The sequence below is a fragment of the Strix uralensis genome, chromosome 33, assembly GCF_047716275.1.
Source record: "Strix uralensis isolate ZFMK-TIS-50842 chromosome 33, bStrUra1, whole genome shotgun sequence".
Lineage (NCBI taxonomy): Eukaryota > Metazoa > Chordata > Aves > Strigiformes > Strigidae > Strix > Strix uralensis.
In genome coordinates this window covers 686,186-710,021 of record NC_134004.1, presented here as the reverse complement: position 1 = coordinate 710,021, position 23,836 = coordinate 686,186, and the positions used below count along the sequence as shown (strand labels likewise).

The following is a 23,836-nucleotide window of genomic DNA, read 5'->3' as shown; positions in this document are numbered from 1 at the left end:
TTGGGGGGGTGATGCTGGAGGGGGATTGGGGGGGTGATGCTGGAGGGAGATTGGGGGGGTGATGCTGGTGGGGGATTGGGGGGGTGATGCTGGAGGGAGATTGGGGGGGTGATGCTGGTGGGGGATTGGGGGGATGATGCTGGAGGGGGATTGGGGGGGTGATGCTGGAGGGGGATTGGGGGGGTGATGCTGGAGGGGGATTGGGGGGGTGATGCTGGTGGGGGATGGGGGGGATGATGCTGGAGGGGGATTGGGGGGGTGATGCTGGAGGGAGATTGGGGGGGTGATGCTGGAGGGGGATTGGGGGGGTGATGCTGGAGGGGGATTGGGGGGGTGATGCTGGTGGGGGATGGGGGGGATGATGCTGGAGGGGGATTGGGGGGGTGATGCTGGAGGGGGATTGGGGGGGTGATGCTGGAGGGAGATTGGGGGGGTGATGCTGGAGGGGGATTGGGGGGGTGATGCTGGTGGGGGATTGGGGGGGTGATGCTGGAGGGGGATTAGGGGGATGATGCTGGTGGGGGATGGGGGGGATGATGCTGGAGGGGGATTGGGGGAGGATGATTCTGGAGAGGGCCACTAAGATGCTGGTGGGGTTCGAGGTGGGGGGGTGGTGCCGGAGGGGCCAGGGGGATGATGCTGGAGGAGGCCGGGGGGAAGGCGCTGGCGGGGGCCCGGGGTGGGGGTGGGGCTGCCGAAGGGGGGCCGCGGTGCCCTCGCCGGGCGCTGCCCCCCAGCCCCCCCGACCCCCCCGGCCCTGCCTCCTCCCTCCCTCCGCCCGCCGCCTCCTCCCGGCCCTGGGCGGGGTTTGGCCCCGGCTCCGGGAGATGGTGGAGCCGGTGTGAACGGCACCGGGGCTGCAGCCGGCTGCGGCCCCCCCCTGGCCCCCAGCCCCGGGGGGGTGCCCGGGCCCCCCCCGGCCCAGCCATGCCCGCCGGCAGCAACGAGCCCGATGGGATCCTCAGCTATCAGGTGGGGGGCAGCGGCACCGGGGGCGGGGTACCCGGTACCCCCGGGCGGGCCGTGCCGCCGGTGAGGCCGGAGGATGCTCCGTGGCTGCTCACTGCGGCATTTCCGATGGCGGGGGGGGAGCGGCAGGGGGAGCAGGGGGGTGGGGGTGCATGGGGGGGCAAGGCGGCTGCAAGGGGGGTGCATGGGGGGGCCCGTTAGGGGCGTGCAAAGGGGGGTGAAGGGCATCTGTAAGGTGGGGGGTGTAAGGGGGGTGGTGGGTATCTGTGAAATGGGCTGCCGGGGATGTGCGTGGGGGTGCCACGCCTCTGAAGGGGGGTACAAGGCATCAGCAAGGCGTCTGCAAGGCGGAGGGGCGGGGGTGCGGGGGGGGGCGAGTGGCGCTCAAGGTAGGTGCAGGAGGGATGTGAGGAGGGGAGGAAGGCACCGCTGAGCCCCCCCTGTCCCCTCCTCTGCATCTAGATGTGACCCCTGGTGATGCTGCGGGGCCTGTGGAGAGGGGACAAAGGCCACTATCCCCGCAGAGCCACATGCCACTCAGTCACCCGAGGGGGGGGCTCAGCTATTGTCCCCACCAGGCCCTCGCATGGATGCGCCCGGTGCTGGGGTGCAGGCAGGAGGCAGCTGAGTGCGTCCCCCTCTTTCAGCACCTCCTTGGCCTGGGGAGGGCCTGTCTGACCCCCCGCTGCACCCATGGGACCCGGCTGGAGGAGCTGCTCTTGGTGGCAGGCGAGAGGTGGGGAAGGAATTAATCTGCCCTGGAATTACAGCTCATGGGAAAGGGTGAAAGGAATTTACATCTCCCCCAGCAAGGGATGACGGTCACGTCCTGGTGATGCTCGGCCGTGACCTGCACACCCTCCCTGCCCCCGCAGCCCCACTTTGGGGCTCTGGAGACCTGTCCCCTCCTCTTGCGAGTACTCGGGTCCAGTCGCCAGCACAGCTCAAATCCTGGCCCAGGAGCCGGAGGGGTCCCCGCAGGGGACGATAGCAAAGGAGGGAGCTGTGGGGACGGTGGCTTCATCTGGGGGAGATGGAAATGGAGATGGGGGAGGAGAAGGTCTCCTGCTCCACCTCCAGAGCAGCCCCCCGGTTTGTCCCCATGCATGCTGGTAGCCTCATCCCATAATAACACCGGGATCAGTGTTAGTAATAACACTTTGGGCAAGATTAATGACATTAATCCTCCCTCCTGCTGCTGGTGGCTGGTCCTGCTTGCGTGTGATGGGCCGAGGGGGCCGGGACGTGAGGTTTGCCTGCTGGCGCGATGCTTTCGGCTCCCCCGGCACCAGGAGGACTCAAAGCTGGAGCTCAGCCTCTGCTTTGTGCTTTTCCATGTCCTCACTTACACCAAAGCTTCTCCAGGGAAAGACTTTTCTTCCTTAACCAGAGGAGTTGCACTGAGACAGGTAAACTGAGGCAGAACACTCAAAAATCCCTCTCTCTCCTGCTGGGACAAAAACAATGGCAGCAAAATACTCTAGAGAAATTTTCTTGAGGTGGATGCAGGGAGAGGACGCACCGAGCTGATGACACGAAGGGGTTCACTGCAGCCGTGTCGAAACAGGCTTTCTTCCTTTGCTCCAGTGAGTTCTGATTTCATTTTTACAAGCAATAATTACTTTCAGCCTCCCAATAAAACCAGCTTCGAAGCAGCCAGCCGGAGCTTTGCGCTTAGAAAATAGTGAAGTGGAACAACTCGGGTTGCTTCAAAATTCAGAAGTGAGCGATGCAAAGCTTGACGTCCCCTTCCCCGGCCCAGTTTCAATGATCTGATGTTTTCCAGGCACCTGCCAGCAGTGGAGGAGGACAGAGAGGGAAGGCAAAGCACCTGCGAGTGCTGGTACCCCTGCTGGGAGGGGAGAACTTGCTTTCCAGAGGCATCTGTCCTTCCTGCTCCATCCCGTGCCAAGCCCTCGGGTCCACAGCCCCGCAGCTCTATTAAATCCTTCACTCCTCCAGCAGTTTCCTCAATGAAATAACCACTCTAAATCCATTTGAGTGGCCTAAGAGAGTGCTGAGTGGGGCCATTTCCTTTGGTGGCATCTCCATGCAAGGCTTTCCATGATTTTGGGGATGCTGCAATGGCCAGGGAAGGGCGATGGGATGCTCAGAGCATTTTGCCACAGAACCGGAGGTGCCCACTTGTCCTGTTTCCTCCTATTTTTGCTCCTGAAGCTTTAACACTAAATAATAAAAAAGCAGTGGGGATCCGAGCTTGGATCATGATGGGATTTTAACTGATTAGACCTTGGTGTCACCTTCCTTTGCCGTGTTATGTTACACCCCGTGTCGCCTTTCAGGGCAAGCCGGGCAGTTAACCTTTGTGCCGAGCGGCGCCAGGGAGGAAGTTCATTAGAGCAAATGAATTTGTAGGATGGAAATGATGGATTAGCTCAGCTCAGAAAATAAAGTAGAGCTGGAGATAGCTGGAGGAATCACAGGATCACAGGATGGTTTGGGTTGGAAAGAACCTTAAAGATCATCCAGTTCCACCCCCCTGCCACGGGCAGGGCCACCTTCCACTAGCCCAGGTTGCCCAAAGCCCCGTCCAACCTGGCCTTGAACCCTTCCAGGGAGGGGGCAGCCACAGCTTCTCTGGGCAACCTGTGCCAGGGCCTCCCCACCCTCACAGGGAAGAATTTCTGCCTTTTATCTCATCTAAATCTCCCCTCTTTCAGTTTAAAACATCACCCCTCATCCTATCCCTACACTCCTGATAACGAGTCCCTCCCCCCTTTCCTGTAGCCCCTTTCAGCCCTGGGAGGCCACTCTAAGGTCTCCCCGGAGCCTTCCCTTCTCCAGCTGAACCTCCCAACTCTCTCAGCCTGTCCTCACAGGGGGGTGCTCCAGCCCCCCGAGCATCTTCGTGGCCTCCTCTGGCCCCGCTTGAGCTGGGGGACCCCCTCTGGGGGCCCAGAGCTGGACCCAGCACTGCAGGGGGGTCTCCCCAGAGTGGAGCAGAGGGGGAGAATCCCCTCCCTCGCCCTGCTGCCCACACTGCTCTGGGTGCAGCCCAGCACACGGGTGGCTTTCTGGGCTGTGAGCACACGTTGCTGGCTCACAGGCAGTTTTGCACCCCCCAACCCCCCCAAGTCCTTCTCCTTGGGGCTGCTCTCCATCCCCTCCTCGCCCAGCCTGGATTTGTGCTGGGGGTTGACCCGACCCACGTGCAGTTCCTTGCACTTGGCCTTGCTGAACTTCATGAGGTTTGCCCGTCCCCCCTCTCCAGCCTGTCCAGGTCCCTCAGGATGGATCCCTCCCCTCCAGCGTGTCACCGCACCACACAGCTCGGTGTCGTTGGTGAACAGAGGGTGCACTGGGTCCCGCCATCCATGTCCCCAACAAAGATGTTAAACAGCACCAGTCCCAACCCCGACCCCTGAGGAACACACTCGTCACCGCTCTGCACTTGGACATGGAGCCATTGACCACAACTCTTTGAGTGTGACCGTCCAGCCAATTCCTGATCCACCAAGTGCTCCATCCGTCAAATCCACGTCTCTCCAATTTAGAGACAAGGATGTCGTGTGAGGCAGTGTAAAGGCTTTGCACAAGCCCAGGCAGATGATGTCAGTTGCTCTTCCCTTATCCACCAGCGCTGTAACCCCGTCATAGAAGGCCACCAAATTTGTCAGGGATGATTTGCCCTTAGTGAAGCCGTGTTGGCTGTCACCAGTCACCCCCTTATTTTCCATGTGCCCCAGCACAGTTTCCAGGAGGATTCACTCCATGATCTTGCCGGGCACAGAGGTGAGACTCAGTGGCCTGTAGTTCCCTGGCTCTTCCTTTTTTCCCTTTTTAAAAATGTGGGTTATGTTTCCCCTTTTCCCAGTCAGCAGGAACTTCACCAGACTGCCAGAGCTTCTCAAGCATGATGGACAGTGGCTGAGCCACTTCACCTGCCAGTTCCCTCAGGACCCGCGGGTGCGTCTCATCAGGTCCCACGGACTTGTGCACCTTCAGGTTCCAGAGATGGTCTCGAACCTGCTCTCCTGTGGTGGGCAGTTCTTCATTCTCCCAGTCCCTGCCTTTGCCTTCTGCATCTTGGGCGGTGTGGCTGGAGCACTTGCCGGTGAAGACTGAGGCAAAAAAGTCGTTAAGTACCTCAGTCTTCTCCATATCCCAGGTAGCCAGGTCTCCTGTTTCCTTCCAGAGAGGGCCCACATTTTCCCTAATTTTCCTTTTATCATTGACGTACCTATAGAAGATTTTCTTGTTGCCCTTGATGTCCCTGGCCAGATTTAATTCTATCAAGGCTTTGGCCTTCCTAACCTGATCCCTGACTGCTCAGACACAGTTTCTTTGTGTTCCTTCCAAGTTACCTGCCCTTGCTTCCACCCTCTGTAGACTTCCTATTTGTGTTTGCGTTTGTCCAGGAGCTCCTTGTTCATCTGTGTGGGCCTCCAGGTGTTTCCTCTTTGCTGGGCTGCATCACTCCTCAGCTTGGAGGACGTGATCCTTGAATACCAACCAGTTTTCTTGGGCCCCTCTTCCCGCCAGGGCTTTATCCCATGCTACTCTGCCAAGCAGATCCCTGAAGAGGCCGAAGGCTGCTCTCCTGAAGTCCAGGGCAGTGAGCTTGCTGTGCTCCCTCCTCGCTGCTCTAAGGATGTTGAACTCCACCATTCCATGGTCACTGCAGCCAAGGCTGCTCTTGAGCTTCACACTCCCCACCAGCCCCTCCTTGCTGGTGAGAACAAGGTCCAGCACAGCACCTCTTCTTGTTGGCTCCTCTATCCCTTGGATTGCTTGTGCCCTGCTGGGTTGTCCCTCCAACAGATATCGGGGTGGTTGAAGTCCCTCATGAGGACCAGGGTCTGTGAACATGAGGCTGCTCCCATCTGTCTAGGGAGGGCCTCATCCAGTTGGTCTTCCTGGTTGGGTGGCCTCTAGCAGAGCCCCACTATAATGTCCCCTGTCCCTGCCTTCCCTTTAATCCTGACCCATAAGCTCTCGGTGGGTTCCTCATCCATCCCCAGGCAGATCTCCACGCGCTCCAGCTGTCACCGACTCAGAGGGCAACGCCTGGGCAGCAGGACTGTCACTGGACTGCCATGACTTCTCAAATCGCTTCGTTTAACCAAGTAATAAGCGATAGAACAAGAGGGAATGGCCCCAAGCTGCACCAGGGCAGGCTCAGACTGGCTCTTAGGAAGGATTTCTTTGCAGAAGGGGCTGTTGGGCGTTGGAATGGGCTGCCCAGGGCAGGGGGGGAGTCCCCATCCCTGGAGGGGTTGAAGAGTCGGGTTGAGCCAGCGCTGAGGGATCTGGTGGAGTTGGGAACGGTCAGGGGGAGGTTCATGGTGGGGCTGGAGGAGCTTCAAGGGCTTTTCCAACCTCGATGATTCTGGGATTCTGATTCTGTTTATTCCCACTCCGACACCCACGTAACATGCTCAAGCTTGCGATTTTATTTCAATTGTGATTTTATTAAGCCCTTTTATCCCGTGATCTTTCCAAGGTTGGGGTTTGGGATTTTTTTTGACAGGGGAGCAGGACGTGGTGCTCAGAAGGGACGGAGGGTGGTGGAAGCTGTCATTGGAGAGAGGATGGGAAAGCCATAGGCGCACGATAATCTGGGTGCTGGGTAACATGGGCACGTCCCGGGAGCTGGTGGGGAGGTAGCAACAAGTTTGCTCTGAAATTAGTACTTGGGGACCAGCAAATTCATCTCCAGACAGGAGCGTTTGTTCCTCTTGCTTGTCAAATTAACCAGTGACCGGGAGGCGTCCCCTTTCCCAAGCATTGCTGCTGCATGGTGACAACTGATACTATTCAGTTGAAGCAGCAGTTTGGGGTATAAAAAGCAGATTTCACATTAGTGCTTGCAGCTTATATTATAATAAGTTATTTATTCTGTATTTTTTAATAAGTCCTCTTGGTTAATGCATCATTACTAGTACAACGGGCAGCGTATGCCAGCGTGGCATTTGAAGTTTTACTTGAAAATTACAACTTTGGTTGTTTAGGGCTGTTTCCCAGTGCATGGTGCAGCTCTTGCTTCTTGAATTTAATCCAGCTGCCCTGCTGGTTCGCCCAGGTTTCTTGGTATTTTGCTCTTCTTCAAACTTCAGTTTCAGAAATCAAGCAAGTGGGTGTGAATCTTGGCGTATTTTTTTGTTTGAATAGTTTTTGGTCGCTGTGATGATGCAACGGGCTTGCAGGGACAAAGCTCAGCAAATCAGTAGTCCCAAACCTTCCCCTTTGTGCCTTTCATAAAGGAATAATCTGAAAACCAATGAAAACTAAATGGTATTTGGGCATTGCAGAGTTTTTCTTAGCATGGGTGAACAGATTTTGGTTTTCTTGGATTAGTTGCTGTCCATGGAGGCAGGGAAGGAGAAACCGAGTGGCGGTGAAATATTTTCTTTAGTGTTTAAGACATTCATAGTGATTAAAAGTGCAGCCTAAAGAGGGGAAAAAAGACATCAAGTGCTTCCAGGAGGCCCTTTCACAGTCGCAGTTGTGACCCAAGTGTGAGACCCAGTGGCTGGGATTTTCTTGCTTTGAACACAGTAATCCTGGCAATGCCCTTCCGCAGCCCCGGTGGCAAGGGGAAAAGAGAAGCCAAAGGACTTTTTTCTGTTTGCCCCTGTAGTTCTCCTTCGGCTTTTAAGGCACAGCTGCTCTTGGTGCAGCGCCGGCGGTGGTACTTCAGGCGAGGAGGGCGTCAGCTCTCAGCCCTTGGCTTTTGCAAGGAGAAAAACGGTGTGTTTGGTGGGAAGTGCCCTTGCACCAAGGGAAGCTGGAGCCTGGAAGGGCTGAAGATGAAGCTTTGCCCTTGCAGGCTGCTGAGGGCCTTTGGAGGTTGTTGGTGGCCATGTCTTGTGGCCAAGTGCCATCTAGTGAGTCCTGCAGGTATCGCGTTTGGAGACCGAAACTGGCTGTGATAAGAAGTGCAGGGTTTGTTTTTTTTTTTTTCCTCACCCAGTTTAGAAATCCCTCTTCGTTTTTAGAAAGGAACAACAGGAAGGAAGCAGGAGGTTTGTTTTTCTGGTCTGAAACCCTCATCTCTCTCTCCCTGTAGTAAATACTTCCCACCTCACGTTGTGTACAATATAGGTGATGTTATGAGCTGTTTTATTTGGGTATGGGAAGAAAAAGCTCCTACAAGTCCGTGTTTTTAGGGCCATGCCTGGAGGAGGAGGCACACAGAGGCCTCGTGGGCTTGCGTGGAGGCCGGGGTGGATGGTGGGTGGGAGGACATAAGGGAGCTCCACACACCCAGCCCCAACTCGTACCTTTTCATTGCTGTCAGAGACACGACGAGGAGGCAGTGATTGACCGGGGAAGAGTGAGCAACGTTGTCAACATTCACTATGAGAAGGAGGAGCTGGAAGGTGAGTCTCTGCTGAGAGCCTGGTAGAGGGGCCACCAGCCCAGCGCCTTTTCCTGTTGCACAAAGTCCCTACAATGTCCCTTGCTCGGTGTCACCTCGTGTGCAGCAAAACGTGCTGTGCTTCTGAATAAAGCAGCACAGTTCTTTTCACATCGTTTACTATTATGGCTTTTTAAACAGGGGGAAAAAGCCCCCACGGAGGCCACAGTGTGAGTTTTAGCCACAGGGCTGGATAATTCCTGGCTTGTTTTCTCACAGCAGCTGCTCCTGGCTTGGAGAGGTCAGGAGAATAATTTGACGGCTGCAGACGTAGGGCTGTGATTTATCGCGGGACTGATCTGATCTTCTTTTGTTGCATTGTGCCATACAAAGATTTTAAAAATAATTACCTTCTGTTGCTGCTTAATGAGTAAGTCTGAGTGTTGTCCAGCCAAAGCTGGAATTTGAGAAGAAATTTGATATTTTCAGGACACTTTTAGATGACCCAGAGCCATCACTTGTTGGTGCTTTGTTGTTGCAAAGCTCGAGTAAAATAAACCTTGATAAAAGGGCAGGTCTGTGACGTTCAGGGATCCAGTAAAAATAAAATTAAGAGAAATTGGTTTTTCCTCCTGAGATGGCTGCACTGATTTAACCGTGGTGTCCGCGTCAACCATCCCACAGTAGTGAGAGCGCTGCCAATGCTGCTTTTCCTCAGGCCACCGGACCCTGTACGTGGGCGTACGGATGCCGCTGGTGAGGCAGAGCCACCGGCATCACCGACCCCACAGCCAGAAGCATCGGAAACGGGATCGGGAGAAGGACTCTGCCCCGACGGAGCCAGGCTACCACTGTAAGTCCCGCCGCGGCCTTCACTAAACTCCTCAGGGCTACGTGGGCGCTGGGTCCATGTGGGTAGCTGGAGTGACTTGCTGTTCTTCCGAGGGAAAGGGGCATTGTTTAGCAAGACCCCCTTTTTCCACTTTGCTCAGATTTTTTTCTCTTTGAGGCAGTTAAATGCATAATGGCATTAGGCTCGCCTTCCTTAGAGGGATCCTGGCTTTAAAAACAGAAATGTGGGGAAGGAAAGCTGCCCATCCCTCTGCAGAGGTGGAATCGATGCTTCTCCTCCTCTGAGGTGCTGTGCAAGCCTGGCCAGAGCCAGGGGAGGGGCCCAGACCAATATTTGTGGCTGAACTGGTGCCGAGCCGATGGACAGTTGGCACATGAGAGTGACGAGCCGTATTCCAGTGCTGTAATGGGACGGGGCTTTGTCTTCTGCCCCCAGACACCCCGTCCCAGCGGGTGCAGTTCATCCTGGGGACTGAGGAGGATGAGCAGCACGTCCCCCATGACTTGTTCACCGAGCTGGATGAGATCTGCGCGAAAGAGGGTGAAGGTGCTGAGTGGAAGGAAACAGCGAGGTAAGTTGTACCGCCAGCGCCCGCGGGCTCTGCTTTCTGCTCCCTGGGAGGCGAGGCTTTGCAGCTGCAGGTGCTGCTGTGGCGAGCCTTCCGCTCTCGGCACCCCACAGCTCGGTCCCAGGGGCTGCAGAGCTGGGGCTGTTCTCTTGCAATGGGGCTGATGGGGCCCGATGTCCGCAGGTGGCTGAAGTTTGAGGAGGACGTGGAAGATGGTGGTGAGCGCTGGAGCAAGCCCTACGTGGCCACGCTGTCCTTGCACAGCCTCTTTGAGCTGAGGAGCTGCATCCTCAATGGCACGGTGCTGCTGGACATTTGTGCCAACAGCATCGAAGAAATCGCAGGTACCGTGGGCACCACATCCCTCTGGGAATGGCTGAGCTCGGTATGCTGTGGTGCCCTTCACTCCTGAATCACAGAATCCCAGAGTCGTCTCAGTTGGAAAAGCCCTTGAAGCTCCTCCAGCCCCACCATGAACCTCCCCCTGACCATTCCCAACTCCACCAGATCCCTCAGCGCTGGCTCAACCCGACTCTTCAACCCCTCCAGGGATGGGGACTCCCCCCCTGCCCTGGGCAGCCCATTCCAACGCCCAACAGCCCCTTCTGCAAAGAAATCCTTCCTAAGAGCCAGTCTGACCCTGCCCTGGCGCAGCTTGAGGCCATTCCCTCTTGGCCTGCCGCTGGGTCCTTGGCTCAAGAGACTCCTCCCCCCTCTCTGCACCCTCCTTTCAGGGAGTTGCAGAGGGCCAGGAGGTCTCCCCTCAGCCTCCTCTTCTCCACACTAAACCCCCCCAGGTCCCTCAGCCGCTCCCCATCAGACCTGTGCTCCAGACCCTGCACCAGCTCCGTTGCCCTTCTCTGGACACGCTCGAGTCATTCAAGGGCCTTTTTGGGGTGAGGGGCCCAAAACTGAACCCACTCATCGAGGGGCGGCCTCACCAGTGCCGAGCCCAGGGGTCAGATCCCTCCCCTGTCCCTGCTGGCCACGCTGGTGCTGGTACAAGCCAGGATGCCACTGGCCTTCTTGGCCACCTGGGCACACTGCTGGCTCATTACCAATCCCCCCCAGGTCCCTCTCTGACCGGCAGCTCTCCAGCCACTCCTCCCCAGGCCTGGAGCGCTGCTGGGGGTTGTTGTGGCCCAAGGGCAGAACATTTGGCCTTAGTGAAACTCCCCCAGTTAATCAACCCCTGCCCTGATGGCACGTCCTTTTCCAGAGGTCCCGTTGTGTTATTAAGTCGTGAGTTGGTTTTGGATGTAGACTGGGTGTGCAACAGTCACACCAGCTTTTTCTTATGACATGGGATCCTTTTGAAAGTAGTTTGTGGGGTTAGAGAAGTGATTAGAGAATTAGTGTGTCAGGGCTCAGCAGGCTGCTCTTAGAAATACAGAGTCTGTGTAAGAGCTGAACCTCCTTAAATAAACTATTTATTACAAGCCATTTCCTCACATTCTTTTTTTTCCTTCTGCCTTAACATCCAGCATTTAAGAGCTTTAAAGGCAGAGTTTATCTGGCAGATCACCAAGCAGTGTATTTCTGTGGGGAAGTGTGTTTCTCCCTGGGCTTGGCAAATTGCAGCCAATCAGCCAAGGAAACTCTGGCAAAGTCTGTGCTGTAGATTGCTTATAATTTCGTTAAATGTGTAGAGTCAGACAGAAAGGTCAGATCCAGCAAGAAAATTGCATTATTTAGAATAGGAAATAATTACCTTAGCAGAACGATGAATAAGCACTTTTAATGATGTTTTTTAGCAAAAGAAAACTCTTGCTTTCACTGCAAAGGCTGAACTGTGTTAAAACCTCTTGCTAAGCAAGGCTGAGCCCGCGTTAGGGTATCCTGCGTGGCACGGCCCTCCCTGGGGGCTTCGGGGGTCGGGACTCGTGGGGGTTTCTGCTCTGAGGGCTTCATTTCCCTTTGCCGTCCCCAGACATGATCCTGGGCCAGCAGGAACAGTCCACGGAGTTTGACGAGCGCACGCGGGCGAAGGTTCGAGAAGTTCTTTTGAAGAAGCATCACCATCAGAATGAGAAGAAGAGAAACAACCTCCTCCCCATTGTCCGCTCATTTGCTGATGTGAGCAAGAAGCAGCCAGACCTGCACGTCCTCGACAAGCCGGGTGAGGGTTCCTGCAGGGCTTCGGCCCCATTAGACTATTCCTGGCAAAGAAGCATCCCAGTTGGTCTTTGTTCATCTTTCTGACTGGTTTATTTTTTCCGACCAGCCCAAACACTCACCCCTCATCCTTCTCCCACCACTGCAGAAGCTAAAAATGGGGTGAACCATGAGACCGGCGCAATGGATTTAAGCAAGGTGAGACACTCGTAGCTTTGTTACGGTTTTGGGGCCAGATTTGCTCTTGCAAACTTGGCTGCAGAGTTCTGTGGGCTTTGCTTTTGGTGTAATTGCCTGAAAATTGCTTGTGGTGCCCAGGCGGAGCTGCACTTCATGAAGAAAATCCCCATCGGGGCTGAAGCATCCAACGTGCTCGTAGGAGAGCTGGATTTCCTTCAGCAGCCCATCGTGGCATTTATCCGCCTGACCCCGGCTGTCCTCCTCTCGGGCATGACGGAAGTTCCCATCCCAACAAGGTCTGAATGAGAAGCACAGTATTTTTGTTTTAAGAAAACTCCAGCAAAACAACATCGGATTGTGTGCATCAGTTTGGTGTCCCAGGGTAATGAGGCCAGCGGGAGCAAGCATGGTTCCCCCCGCACATCTCCTCGCTGTTGTTTCTCTGTTCACTGCTGTATCTTTTAAACCCACTGGCCAATTTTAATGAAAGTTGGCCCACAAAATTAGATTTGTGATGGCTTTTGGTGAATTTCAAATTCACCACAGAGTCAGTGAGCCTATGAGTCCCCTCTCGAGCCGTGCTCTGGGCTGGGAGCTCCCGGGGATTTCCTTGGGTGCCCTTTGAACAAGGGCACGTTCTTCTCTCTCATGTTGTTTTTCTTGCCCAGGTTCCTGTTTGTTTTGCTCGGACCAGAAGGAAAAGGCCATCAGTACCATGAGATCGGCAGGTCCATGGCTACTCTCATGACAGATGAGGTGCGATGAGATAAGAGAGATCTCCGGGTCATTTTTGGCTTTCTTCACCTCTCCCTGTCTCTGTAGTAGTGAGGAAGGATTCGCCCGCAGCTCTCCAAATAGCCCACCCCTCATTCTCACCCCAAAGCAAACACGCGCATTTGCATCACCCCACATCCTGGAGGCTGAAATCCCACCCGGGGTGCATCCTGCACCTCATCCTTCTCCCCGGGGTCCCCAGCATGCTGTCCCCAGTGCTGGCATCGCGAGGGCCAGGAAAACTTGCCTTGTTCTCGAAGGAAAAGGCTCTGGTGTGCCGTGGGGGACGGGGCCTTGTGCAGATGAGAGCAGATAGCAGGATACACAGATTTTTCCTTTTGGGGGAATATTTCCTGCCATTTGCAGCAGGAAATGTGGAGAAAATGATCTTGCATTTAGCCAAGAGCATATTGCACTGCTCAGGCTGTCTGAGATGGGTTGTCCTCTCACCAGGTTGTCTCCTGTTGGCAGGTCTTCCATGATGTGGCCTATAAAGCCAAGAACCGGGCTGACCTTGTGGCCGGCATCGACGAGTTCCTGGATCAGGTCACGGTCTTGCCACCGGGAGAGTGGGATCCATCGATCCGAATCGAGCCCCCGAAAAACGTCCCTTCGCAGGTGGGTGCTGCAGCGCAGGGAGGTGCGAGGGGGCCGGGCAGGACGGCAGCCCGGCTGGGGATGCTGCTCAGGGCCCGAATTCCCAGGGTCCGGTTTGACACAGTCACATTCCCAGAGCAGAAGCAAGGCAAGACAGGGCTTGCAAATCCATACCTTTATCCTACTTCCATTTCAACAGCAAAAAAGGAAGATGCCAGGAGCTCCTGATGACAGTGCTTCTCACAGCAAGCCGGAGAAACACAGCGGTCCTGAACTGGAGCGAACGGGAAGGTGTGAGCTTTAACAGTTTGGGGGTTTAGTATCAACAGTTTGGGACTGTTCAGTGTGAGGAGGAGAAGGGGAGGGGAGACCTCATCACTCTCTGCAGCTCCCTGAAAGGACGTTGTGGAGAGGTTGGTGCTGGTCTCTGCTCCCAGGGAATTAGTGACAGAACGAGAGGGAACGGCTTTGAACTGCAACAGGGGAGGGTCAGGCTGGACAGGAGGGAAAAATGTTTCCCCGCCAGAGTGGTCAGAGAGTGGAATGGGCTGCCCAGGGAGGGGGTGGAGTCCCCACCCCTGGGGGTGTTTAAGGGCCGTTTGGATGAGCTGTGGGGGGATGTGGGGTAGGGGAGAACTTTGTAGAGTCGGGCTGAGGGTTGGACTCGGTGATCCCGAGGGGCTTTTCCAACCTGAACGATTCTGGGATTCTGTGATTCTGTTTTTTTCTGTTTGCATCTCAAATCTGAGCAGGCACCTTCCCTTCTAGCAGGTTTCTGGGGTTAGTTGGTTGAGTGAAGGGGCTCCACGTTACCAGCTTGGTCCCCTGGGCTGGGCAGGTGGAAGATCTGGGCAGCTGGGCTCAGCCACAGCATCACTGCACACAGGTTTTCCTGATTTGGGGTGGAAAGAGATGTGTAAGTGCCTCCAGGTAGAGCTCTGCTGCTTCCCAAAGCAAGGGACTGTTGCAGTGAGAGGGGAGAGGCTCTCTGGTTGGGTCCTTTTTCTTTTGGTTGGAGGGGTGTGTTTGTGGGCCTCAGTTTCTACTGGGTATGAAATGGGAGGAGGTGAGCGCTTCTGTGGAGCAGCGCTTGTGAGAGCCCTTCTGCAGCAGAGCAAACTCCATGGTTCTTCCATGAGAACAGTCTATTTTTATTGTCCGTTCCTCCAGGCTCTTTGGAGGTTTGATCCGGGATGTGAAGCGGAAAGCCCCGTGGTTCTGGAGCGACTTTCGGGATGGTCTGAGGCTGCAGTGTCTGGCGTCCTTCCTCTTCCTCTACTGTGCCTGCATGTCCCCCGTCATCACCTTCGGGGGGCTGCTGGGAGAGGCGACCGATGGCCACATCGTGAGCACCTCTTTCTGTTGGGTGGCACGGGGGAGGGTTACACTCGTGCAAAAGTCCTTGCTGCAGTGAATTTGCTTTGGTTTTGGATTTTTCCCTCATGATTTATTCCCTGACCTGCCTCTCTTCCCCGGACAGAGTGCCATGGAGTCGCTGCTGGGCGCATCCATGACCGGCGTGGTGTATTCCCTCTTTGCTGGACAACCTCTCACCATCCTCGGCAGCACCGGACCCGTCCTTGTCTTCGAGAAGATCCTCTACAAATTCTGCAAGTAAGGCTGCCTGCCGCGGCTGGGTGCTGCCGGAGCTGCCACAAGGCAGCAGCGATGGAGAAAAGATGTTTTTCTTCTATATTTTTTGGTGGTAGTTGTTAGATTTAAGTTGTCTTCTGTGTCCGAGATGTTGCCCGCTGCTGCTTTAGTACGTGATGGCGCAAGAGCCCTCGACCTCTGAAGGATGGATGGGGGGTTTGGGGTTTCTAGGGTTGAAGGGCAGCAGCAGGAGGAGGAGAAGCCACAAGAGTGTGGATGCCCAAGATGGGCTGCACAAGGAAGATGAGACAAATCAGTCTGGTTTGGGAAGGAGGGAAGACTTGCTTTTCTCTGAGTACAAAAGCAGGCACTTTTTAGCCCTGATTTTGCTGGGAGATGGAAGATATTTTGCCCAATATCCAAATAGTTTTCTGATTAGACTTTGAGTTTTGATGATTTTATTGAAAAAGTAGGAGCTTTCCATCTGAAATGGCTATTTCCATGACGGTCCTTCTGTTGTGATGACTTTAACATGAGATGTACCACTCTTACTGCAATTAAGTTTATTATTAAGCCCCAGCTTGCTGGTAGCAGGTGACTGGGCACAGAACCGGCTGGTTTCAGTGTTGGGGCATCAGGGTGATGGGGGAGAACACCACCTTCCACACCAGCTACCTGACCTCAATTAGCCTCCATTAGATAATTGCTAAATGATGATAATGAAATAACTGGCCTCTGCTCCTGCAGGCCCCCACCCTGCCCCGCAGCCCCGAGGCTGGCTGTGGTAGTACACGGCAACTGCCTTTACCCTCCGCAGCCTTGACGGGCTCCTAAATTGCTCCCAGTTTCGCCCTTCGCGGGAAGGCCCAGCTCGGAGCCTCGTGCTGGCCTTCCCACCCTTGGTGTCATTTTGGTTTCCCAGGGAGTACGCGCTCTCCTATCTCTCTCTGCGGGCGTGCATCGGGCTGTGGACCGCCTTCTTCTGCATAGTGCTGGTGGCTACCGACGCCAGCTCTCTGGTGTGCTACATCACCCGCTTCACCGAAGAAGCCTTCGCCTCCCTCATCTGCCTCATCTTCATCTACGAGGCTCTGGAGAAGCTGAGTCACCTGCGGGAGATCTACCCTGTGCACATGCACAGCAAGCTCGACTTGCTCACCACCTACTAGTGGGTTTTTCCTCCTAAAACACCGCTGAGCCTTGGCAGGAGCTCAGGGCTGCACCTCCACCGTCTTCCCCTGACCCCTCTCTTGGCTTCTCTCCTCCCAGCTGTAAGTGTGAGGCACCGACACATCCCAGCAACGAAACCCTGCGCTTCTGGGACAGCAACAAGATCAACGTGTCTGGCATCGCCTGGGAAAACCTCACGGTGACTGTAAGTGCCTCAAGCCACTGCTTCCTCGTCCCGCGGCCATGGGGTCCAGGGGAATTTGAATGGTGCAAAAGTCAGAGTCGTTCAGGTGATGATGGGCTTCAAACTGGGCTAGTACTGCTCTGAAAAGTCATTGCTTAAATCTCATGTGTGGTTTTAAGCCGCTTGGTCCTGGAAAGGAGAGTTCAGCTATTCCAGTCCACCTTGTCCCCAGCAGAGTGGGAAATAAGTGTCCTCCTCAACCCTGTTGCCAGACAATATTTTTGACAGGGAGCAAGGTTAAGTGGGTGCTTTAATTCTTGTGGCAGTTGGAGGACTTAAGTTCAATCTTGAAGGTAGTAACTGACTTCCTTAATTGGTTCCTAATATCTCCAGGGCTTGCTCCCTTATTCAGTGCTGTCTGCAAGTATGTGCATAAACCTTCATGTCTGAGCAGCCTCTTGGGCTGTTGCTGATGGAAGCTGAGCCCAGGCATAGGATGGGAGGCTCTTCTGGACATCTACATCCTCTCTTGGCCAGGTTCTGCAAGGCCTCCACTGGAAAGGGACGATTTGTCTCTCCTTTCCCACCATGGTTGTCTTAGAGCTCCTTCCCCGTTCCCTCTTTCTCTGCCCCCAAGTGTTTCCAGCGTTTCCTTCCCCTCTGGTGTCTTCTCCAGCCACGGCTACCTGCCGTTCTGGGGGAGGATGTGCCGTGGCTCTGCGTTATGGTGTCCCATCACATCCCATCTCTCCGCTCTCCTCTCTGCAGTTCCATGTGTCACTCGTTCAGCTGCTGCTGCTCATTCACTATAAATCTCCAGCAGTCACGGGGTCATGGACCTTGGACCACGATCCTCCAATCCCGCTCGTTACCCGAGGTTTCCGTGCCACATGTGCACTGCCTTTGTGCCTGACGCTCTGTTTCTCCAGGAATGTCGGTATTTGCACGGAGAGTTTCAAGGACCTGCCTGTGGACACAACGGCCCCTACGCGCCCAATGTCCTCTTCTGGTGCTGCATCCTCTTCTTCTCCACCTTTGTGCTGTCGAGCTTCTTGAAGAAGTTTAAAACCAGCCGTTACTTCCCAACCAGAGTAAGCAGAAGCTGGTGGCCCGCAGCATCTCCATGCTCATTGCCCAAAATGGCTTTCCTGGAGCACTGAGCAGTGTTTGCCACCAGTTGGTCAAGCTGGGAAACACTGACCTTGGAGACCGAGCTCTCCATCAGCTGCCGCGTCCCTCGCTCATTCCCAGGAGCGCAAAGCCATTGTAGCATTTCCCACCTGCCTCGTGACCTGCCCCGGAGCGATTTTTTGCTCAGGCAGCGGGAAATTGGGTCTTCCAAAGTGTTGGGTTTTTTCCCACCTTCTGTGCGTCATGTCTCAAGGAGAAAGTTGGTTCAAATGAGGAACAAGCGGTGCCTCGGTGCCTTATTCCCATTTTAGCGGGGAGCGTGGCTGTAGTGGCAGACATCTGTTTCCTTATTTCTTAATTTAGTTTTTTAAAGGTCTGAATCCAAACAGCCCTTTTCCACCCAATTAAACGCCAGATCTCCCAGGGACAAGCACAGCAGCAGCACCTGACCAAGGGATTTGGCTGCATGTCTGCAGAGGGGGGGGGGGTTTGTTAACCAGCCCTCACGTTGTTGATGTCCCCAACTCTTCCACCTCATGTTAGGGCCCCGTTTGTGATGCCCCTCTCAGCTCTGGTTTCTTGCCCCAGGTACGGTCCACAGTAAGTGACTTTGCTGTTTTCCTCACCATCGTCGTCATGGTGCTCATGGACTTCATGGTTGGGATCCCGTCCCCGAAGCTCCACGTTCCCCATATGTTCAAGGTAACGGGGGGGTTTGGCACGGAGCTGGTTTCAGCTCTTGGGGATGCCCCAAGGGGATGTCGGGGCAGGACAGGGCTGAGTCTGGAGGAGGTGCTGGTGGTGTGACCATCTCTTCTTCCACCCCCGAACGCATCGTTTCCTTCTGGAAATAAGAAGACATCCCCAGACTAGATACCTACAGCAGAAGTATCTGTAGGTGCTTGCACAGCAGAGGACGCTGGCGCTGCTGAACCCCCCGGGAGAGGGTGACGTGAAGCCAGGGCTGGGAGATGCTCTGACACAGGCAGGGAGGGAAAATCAAAGCCAGCGAAGGGGCTGGGCTGGGAGATGATGCTGAGGTGTGAGCTTTGTTGCAGCCTACCAGAGACGACCGTGGGTGGTTCATCAACCCCATAGGACCCAACCCTTGGTGGACGGTGTTGGCTGCGCTCATCCCAGCTCTGCTCTGCACCATCTTGATCTTCATGGACCAGCAGATCACTGCTGTTATTGTGAACAGGAAGGAGCACAGGCTGAAGGTAAGGGGCTGCAAGAGATGACCCCACCCCCAGCCCACTCTGGGCTGCAGGGATGGGAGAAGCTCCTATTCCAAATGCTTTGTGAAGGCCTTGCTTTGGGACAACGTCAGGCTGCGGGGCAGGATGCTCTCCTGAATTCATGATGATGCAGGGAGAGAATGACAGGGGAGTTCAGATGAGCAATCTTTTGGAGCCCCAAAGAAATCTTAGAGCAATATAGAAGCGCGTTTTTGTTGCTTTTTGTTTTAAAATGTCGGCAGCGGCTGGGGGAAGGAATTGTTTTGATGCGCTGCCGGGGGTAACTCAGAGTCACATCGTACTTGCAAGTGGCGGAAATTTCTTTATGAATGAAAAAACCAGTCTCTCCAAACCCACTTTGTCTGAACTCCTGCCAGATCTGGCTGCAAGGTGCTTGCGCAGAGGCTGGCTACATCCTTAGTGGTTTCCAATTCTTGTTTTAAACTTTCAAGCAGTTGGCTTGTGCTCAAGTAGGGTTTGAGCCTGACTTGCGATGTTGTCCTGGCTCTTGTGCCGCGGGATGCTGTATCTCTTGTTTTGCTCCCTGCAGAAAGGATGCGGGTACCACCTGGACCTTTTCATCGTGGCCGTGATGCTCGGGGTCTGCTCCGTGATGGGGCTGCCCTGGTTTGTGGCTGCGACCGTCCTGTCCATCACCCACGTGAACAGCCTCAAAGTAGAGTCCGAGTGCTCAGCTCCGGGAGAACAACCCAAGTTTCTGGGGATACGAGAGCAGAGGGTCACAGGCTTGATGATCTTTGTGCTCATGGGCTGCTCCGTCTTCTTCACTTCTCTGTTAAAGGTGAGAGGAAAACGCAAAACACCCAACGACCGCGAGCTTTTTGGAGGTTATGCACAAGTAGTCCCCTCTCTGCAGGGCTGAGTGGTTGTGGAGCCGAGAAGGGGGGTATCCCAAACCTTGGGGCTTGACCCACGGTGGGAACCAGCCTCGGTCAGGCTTTCCAGCCCTTCAGAGCCCCATCTGCTGTGCTCGAGGCAAGCGAGCAACGCAACGGCTTTAACTTTCAGGCGTCTTTCAGGCCCACCCGTGTTGATGGATTGCAGCTGAATGTATTCAGAGCAGGACATCTGCTCTCTTTCGAACAGGCAGCACTTCACTGGTTGCAGTTTGCTGCCCCCAATGCCCCAGAACTGCTGTTCCCAGTAGCTGAACACACTGACATCGTCCCCATGGGCTTCCTCACACAAAGTGATCTCCTCTCTAGGCTGAAAGGAGGCACGTCGCCTTTGCACGTTGCCGCAGGAATATGTAGAAACAGAACATGGCATATGGTAGCATGGGTGAAATCCCCTCTTCTCCTCCAAACTTGCCGGAAAAGAGGATTATTCTGATGGAAGGGAACTCCAAGGTTCAGCCTAAAGCAGAGCATTAGCTCACTCGCACACACAGAATCTCTCAGGGGGAGAATCCGACACACCTCTAACCCTGTGGAAAGTGGAAAGCTTTAGCAATTTTAGGCAGTGCCTGTAGAAGAGAGGGGTAATACTGAAAATGCAATTTAAACCCCCAAATGACTGCATTCTTTGTTTTCAGTTTATACCAATGCCGGTGCTTTATGGCGTCTTTCTCTACATGGGTGTGTCGTCGCTCAGAGGAATTCAGGTACGGACTCTTGTGCGGTGTGTCGGCTCCCTGGTATTTCACCTCCGTGAAAATGGGGGAATTCAGTGCAAAGGGAAGGCAGTTTCTCCCACTGGTGGAAATCCTTGCTGGGGGGGATTCCGTGGGCTGTTAATAGACCAGCGTGGAATAATGGCAATTTGGTGGGCAGCCCTCATGGGAAGCTGGTTTATAGATGGAGTGAAGGGGAAGTGGGTGCTGCTCCCAGGAGGAACATAGTGGGATCCAGGATTTCTCATGGCACGCGAGGTCCTGAAAACTGCCCCCACATCTCAACAGGGCCAGAAACTTCCCGCAGTCCCAAGGTGGCCACTTCTCACTTTTATTTTGCAGTTCTTTGACCGCCTGAAGCTGTTTTGGATGCCGGCAAAACACCAGCCGGATTTCATCTACCTGCGGCACGTCCCCTTGCGAAAGGTGCATTTATTCACCGTGATCCAGCTGATCTGCCTCGTCCTGCTCTGGGCCATCAAGGTGTCCCGTGCCGCCATCATCTTCCCCATGATGGTAAGAGCCAGTGCCGCTTGGCAGCGGGATGTTTGCAGCGCTGGAGGGAGATGTAGCCTCATCTCTGGCCTCACCGCATCTTCCCTCTTCCTCGTGAAGGTTTTGGCTCTCGTTTTTGTCCGGAAAGTGATGGATTTCTGCTTCTCGAAGCGGGAGCTCAGCTTTCTGGATGACCTTATGCCAGAAAGCAAGAAGAAGAAGTTGGATGATGCCAAAAATGAAGCCAAAGAAGAAGAGGTAACGCTTGCTGGGGGCTCGGGGCTGGACATCACCCTTGGGCTGTGAGATCGCCTGTTTCTATCACAGCTTGTCTTGAAATGTTGGGGGAAAGTCAGGACTCAGGAGAAATCCTAATAGCCTGGATCCCACACTGCAACCGTTTTTCCTAAATTAGGAGGGAGCTTAACCCTTGAGTATAATCTTTAAAATGAGTTATTTAGAACAATGATGATGGAAACAATTATTAGGGAAAGCTTTGCCCACAGTGGTTTGTTTAACCCCTCCCTGCAGTGTTTGGAGGTCTTCACCCTGCTGCACTCACAGCCAGAGCTGCCGCGGGTCAGAAGGAGAGGGCAGCAGGCAATGTTTTTGCTGGGTGTTTAGTTTACCTCCGCTTGGGTCAAAGAGAGAGAACTTGATTTGTCCCTTTCCCATCAGGAGTCCCAGAAGATGATGGAAGCTGCTGCTGCGAATTCAGTTCAGCTGAAGCTGGGGAAGAGCAGCAGCTCGGATACCCCAAAGCAGAGCAGCGACAGGTAAAGCCCCACCCAGCGCCAGCACCCGCAGCAAGATTAGTTTGAGGGGGTTTGGCAGAGTTTTCTCCCCTTGCACCTTTATGGAGCATCCCATAGAAACCAGCAGTCAGCCTGGTGGGAAATGCCAGTGTAGGGGCAGGGCTGCAGGAGGTGATCGCAGGGCTCTGACCCCAAGCAGAGTGGCTGCCCAAGTCACGTTTGACCCCAAAACTGGCCTCATCGGTGACCTGATGATGGCTGGAGATCCTCACGCTTAACAGTGAGGAGTTGCAGGCACGATCCGTTCCGGCGGTGGCTTAGGAGCCCACTGCAGGGCGAAACACCAGCAAAAGCTGCTGCTCTGCAGCTCTCAGGTTTGCCTCCCAAAACTCCTCAGCCAGCACAACCTCCCGTGCTTACGCTGAGCTTTGGTTCCCCGGCCCCCCTGTGCCTCGTGCTGGTGCGCTTGGTGGCATCAGCTCCCGTGCTCACGGGTTGCGGTGTGAAATGTTTCTTGCAGGACTGATCCTTCTGAAATTAATATCTCGGACGAAATGTCGAAAACAACCGTATGGAAGGCTCTCACTATGAACACAGAAACACACTGAATGCGGGGAGGAAAGAGGTGAAGGGCTGCATGTGAACATGACCGTGTTCCTCCGCGAGCCATGGCGCGTGCCGACGGTTTTCCCGTGCTTTGGCCGGCAAGGCCACGCAAACGGCCCGTCCCTGGGAACAGGCAGCGAGGACCGTGGCATGCAGACCAGCTCCTCTCTGCTGGGGCCGTCCCATGAACGGGGCTGGATCTGCAGCAGGTCTTCCACTGATGGTGCTTTCCCTCTGTTTCTCTTTTTTCCCCCACTTTTCACGTTTAGGCATCTTGACTTTGGAGGACAGGAGTGAGAACGTGACTCAGGGATGTGCCAACGCAGACACCGGGAGAAACGGCTTTGTTTCAGTTGGAGGGTTCCCATTAAAGCCATGCAGATGTTCTCAGTTATCTTGGTGTGCTTCAGGCATTCAGTATCTCTAGACCAGCAAACTGAGGTGCACATCACAGTCAGTGGGAGTTCGGTGTTGTTAAACCTCCGTGTGTACGTGTGCGTGTTGTTGCGGTTTTGTAGTGGTAGAGGGGCTGCTACCGCTTTATCATTCAGTGCTATTTTTTTAATATCTAATTCCTCCTCTCCTTTCTCTTTTTTTCCAAATACAAACTCTGAATGTACAAAATCATTTTCTGTTATATTTGATGTATTTTCCACTTTCTTCCTCATTGCAACCAGGTTTTTGGTCTGGTTTGTGGTCCTGGTTTAATTTACTCTTCTGTCTCTTACCGGTACGAGATGGACGCCCCCCGTGACGGGGCAATGTAGAGCAGTTGGGCTCAGGCAAAGGAAAAGCATTTGCTCCCTGCACTCCAGTTTTACCTTTTTTTTTTTTTCTTTTCTTTGGCTCTGCAATCAGCCTGGAAGCTGCAAGCTGCAGAAATGCCACCTTCTTGTCCCCTGGTTGTAAACTGAATGTAAGGGAGCACTTAAAGTCAAACCCTTTGAACACACTGTGTGGTCCTGGGAGAGGCCTGGTGAGACCTGGGGCTCTGTGCCCCTGGGCTGCCCCCTCTGTTGTTCCTCCACTTTCCTTCCTTTTACCTCCCCAGGACTCTGCGTAGTTTTTTCTTCACCCCTGTCCTTGTAAAGTCTCTTCTCTCGCAGGGTGGGACGAGCCGGGAGTTAAAGGACAAGATGCCTTTTCCTTCTCCTTTCCTCTGCCGCTTTGCAGGAAGAAGCTGTTAAGCAGAGATGGTTCTTGCTCTCTCTCTTCACATTCTGGGGGGTCGTTGGGCTGCGGTGTCATCCCAGGCACATGCGGTTGAGTCGGGCGGCCATGGAGCCTGGGAGGAGAGGACAGCCCAGGAGAAAAGGTCCCCGTGCAGCCCTCCACCTCGCTGGGGGCTCAGCACGGCTCCAGGCTCCTGGCAACTGGTGCCCATTGCCCAGCTGGGGCCGGTGCACGAACCCTCCTGCCATCGGCTTCTGCCAGCGCTGTGGGAGCCCTTTCGGGCATCCAACCAACCCACATGGCAACGGCAAGTTGTTGCTCCTTGCAAACGGGTGGGGAAAAGAAAATGTAAGCTTGCTCTGTAAGGATGAAAGTTGCACAGCCCCAAGTGGGGCTAAAATCAGACAGCTTTTACGGGATGGGGTTTTGGAAACTGTAGTTGGACTGTTGCCAGCGTGGCATGGGGACTGTCGGGGGGGGA

General features: G+C 54.6%; 1 protein-coding gene across 1 annotated transcript; it reads left to right on the top strand.

Moving 5' to 3' along the window:
* Positions 1 to 826: 826 nt before the first annotated feature.
* On the top strand, positions 827 to 22,808 carry LOC141936577 (electroneutral sodium bicarbonate exchanger 1-like). Its single transcript, XM_074853642.1, has 25 exons — positions 827 to 972; positions 8,231 to 8,312; positions 9,009 to 9,143; positions 9,579 to 9,714; positions 9,895 to 10,055; positions 11,642 to 11,830; positions 11,936 to 12,024; positions 12,145 to 12,302; positions 12,675 to 12,762; positions 13,252 to 13,398; positions 13,577 to 13,668; positions 14,548 to 14,722; positions 14,858 to 14,991; positions 15,893 to 16,138; positions 16,240 to 16,345; positions 17,254 to 17,415; positions 18,044 to 18,157; positions 18,514 to 18,675; positions 19,244 to 19,495; positions 20,249 to 20,317; positions 20,669 to 20,842; positions 20,942 to 21,079; positions 21,500 to 21,597; positions 22,097 to 22,201; positions 22,452 to 22,808. Exons 1-24 carry the CDS (start codon positions 928 to 930, stop codon positions 22,182 to 22,184), a joined length of 3,240 nt encoding a protein of 1,079 aa, XP_074709743.1. The 5' UTR covers positions 827 to 927; the 3' UTR covers positions 22,185 to 22,201; positions 22,452 to 22,808.
* The last annotated feature ends 1,028 nt before the right edge of the window (positions 22,809 to 23,836 follow it).

Bases quoted from the DNA above. Each gene is read 5' to 3' on its own strand.
- LOC141936577 (XM_074853642.1), top strand. From the start codon at position 928: ATGCCCGCCGGCAGCAACGAGCCCGATGGGATCCTCAGCTATCAG. The intron at 12,763-13,251 runs GTGCGATGAGAT...TCCTGTTGGCAG, and splicing joins CTACTCTCATGACAGATGAG to GTCTTCCATGATGTGGCCTA. The intron at 18,158-18,513 runs GTAACGGGGGGG...GCTTTGTTGCAG, and splicing joins ACGTTCCCCATATGTTCAAG to CCTACCAGAGACGACCGTGG.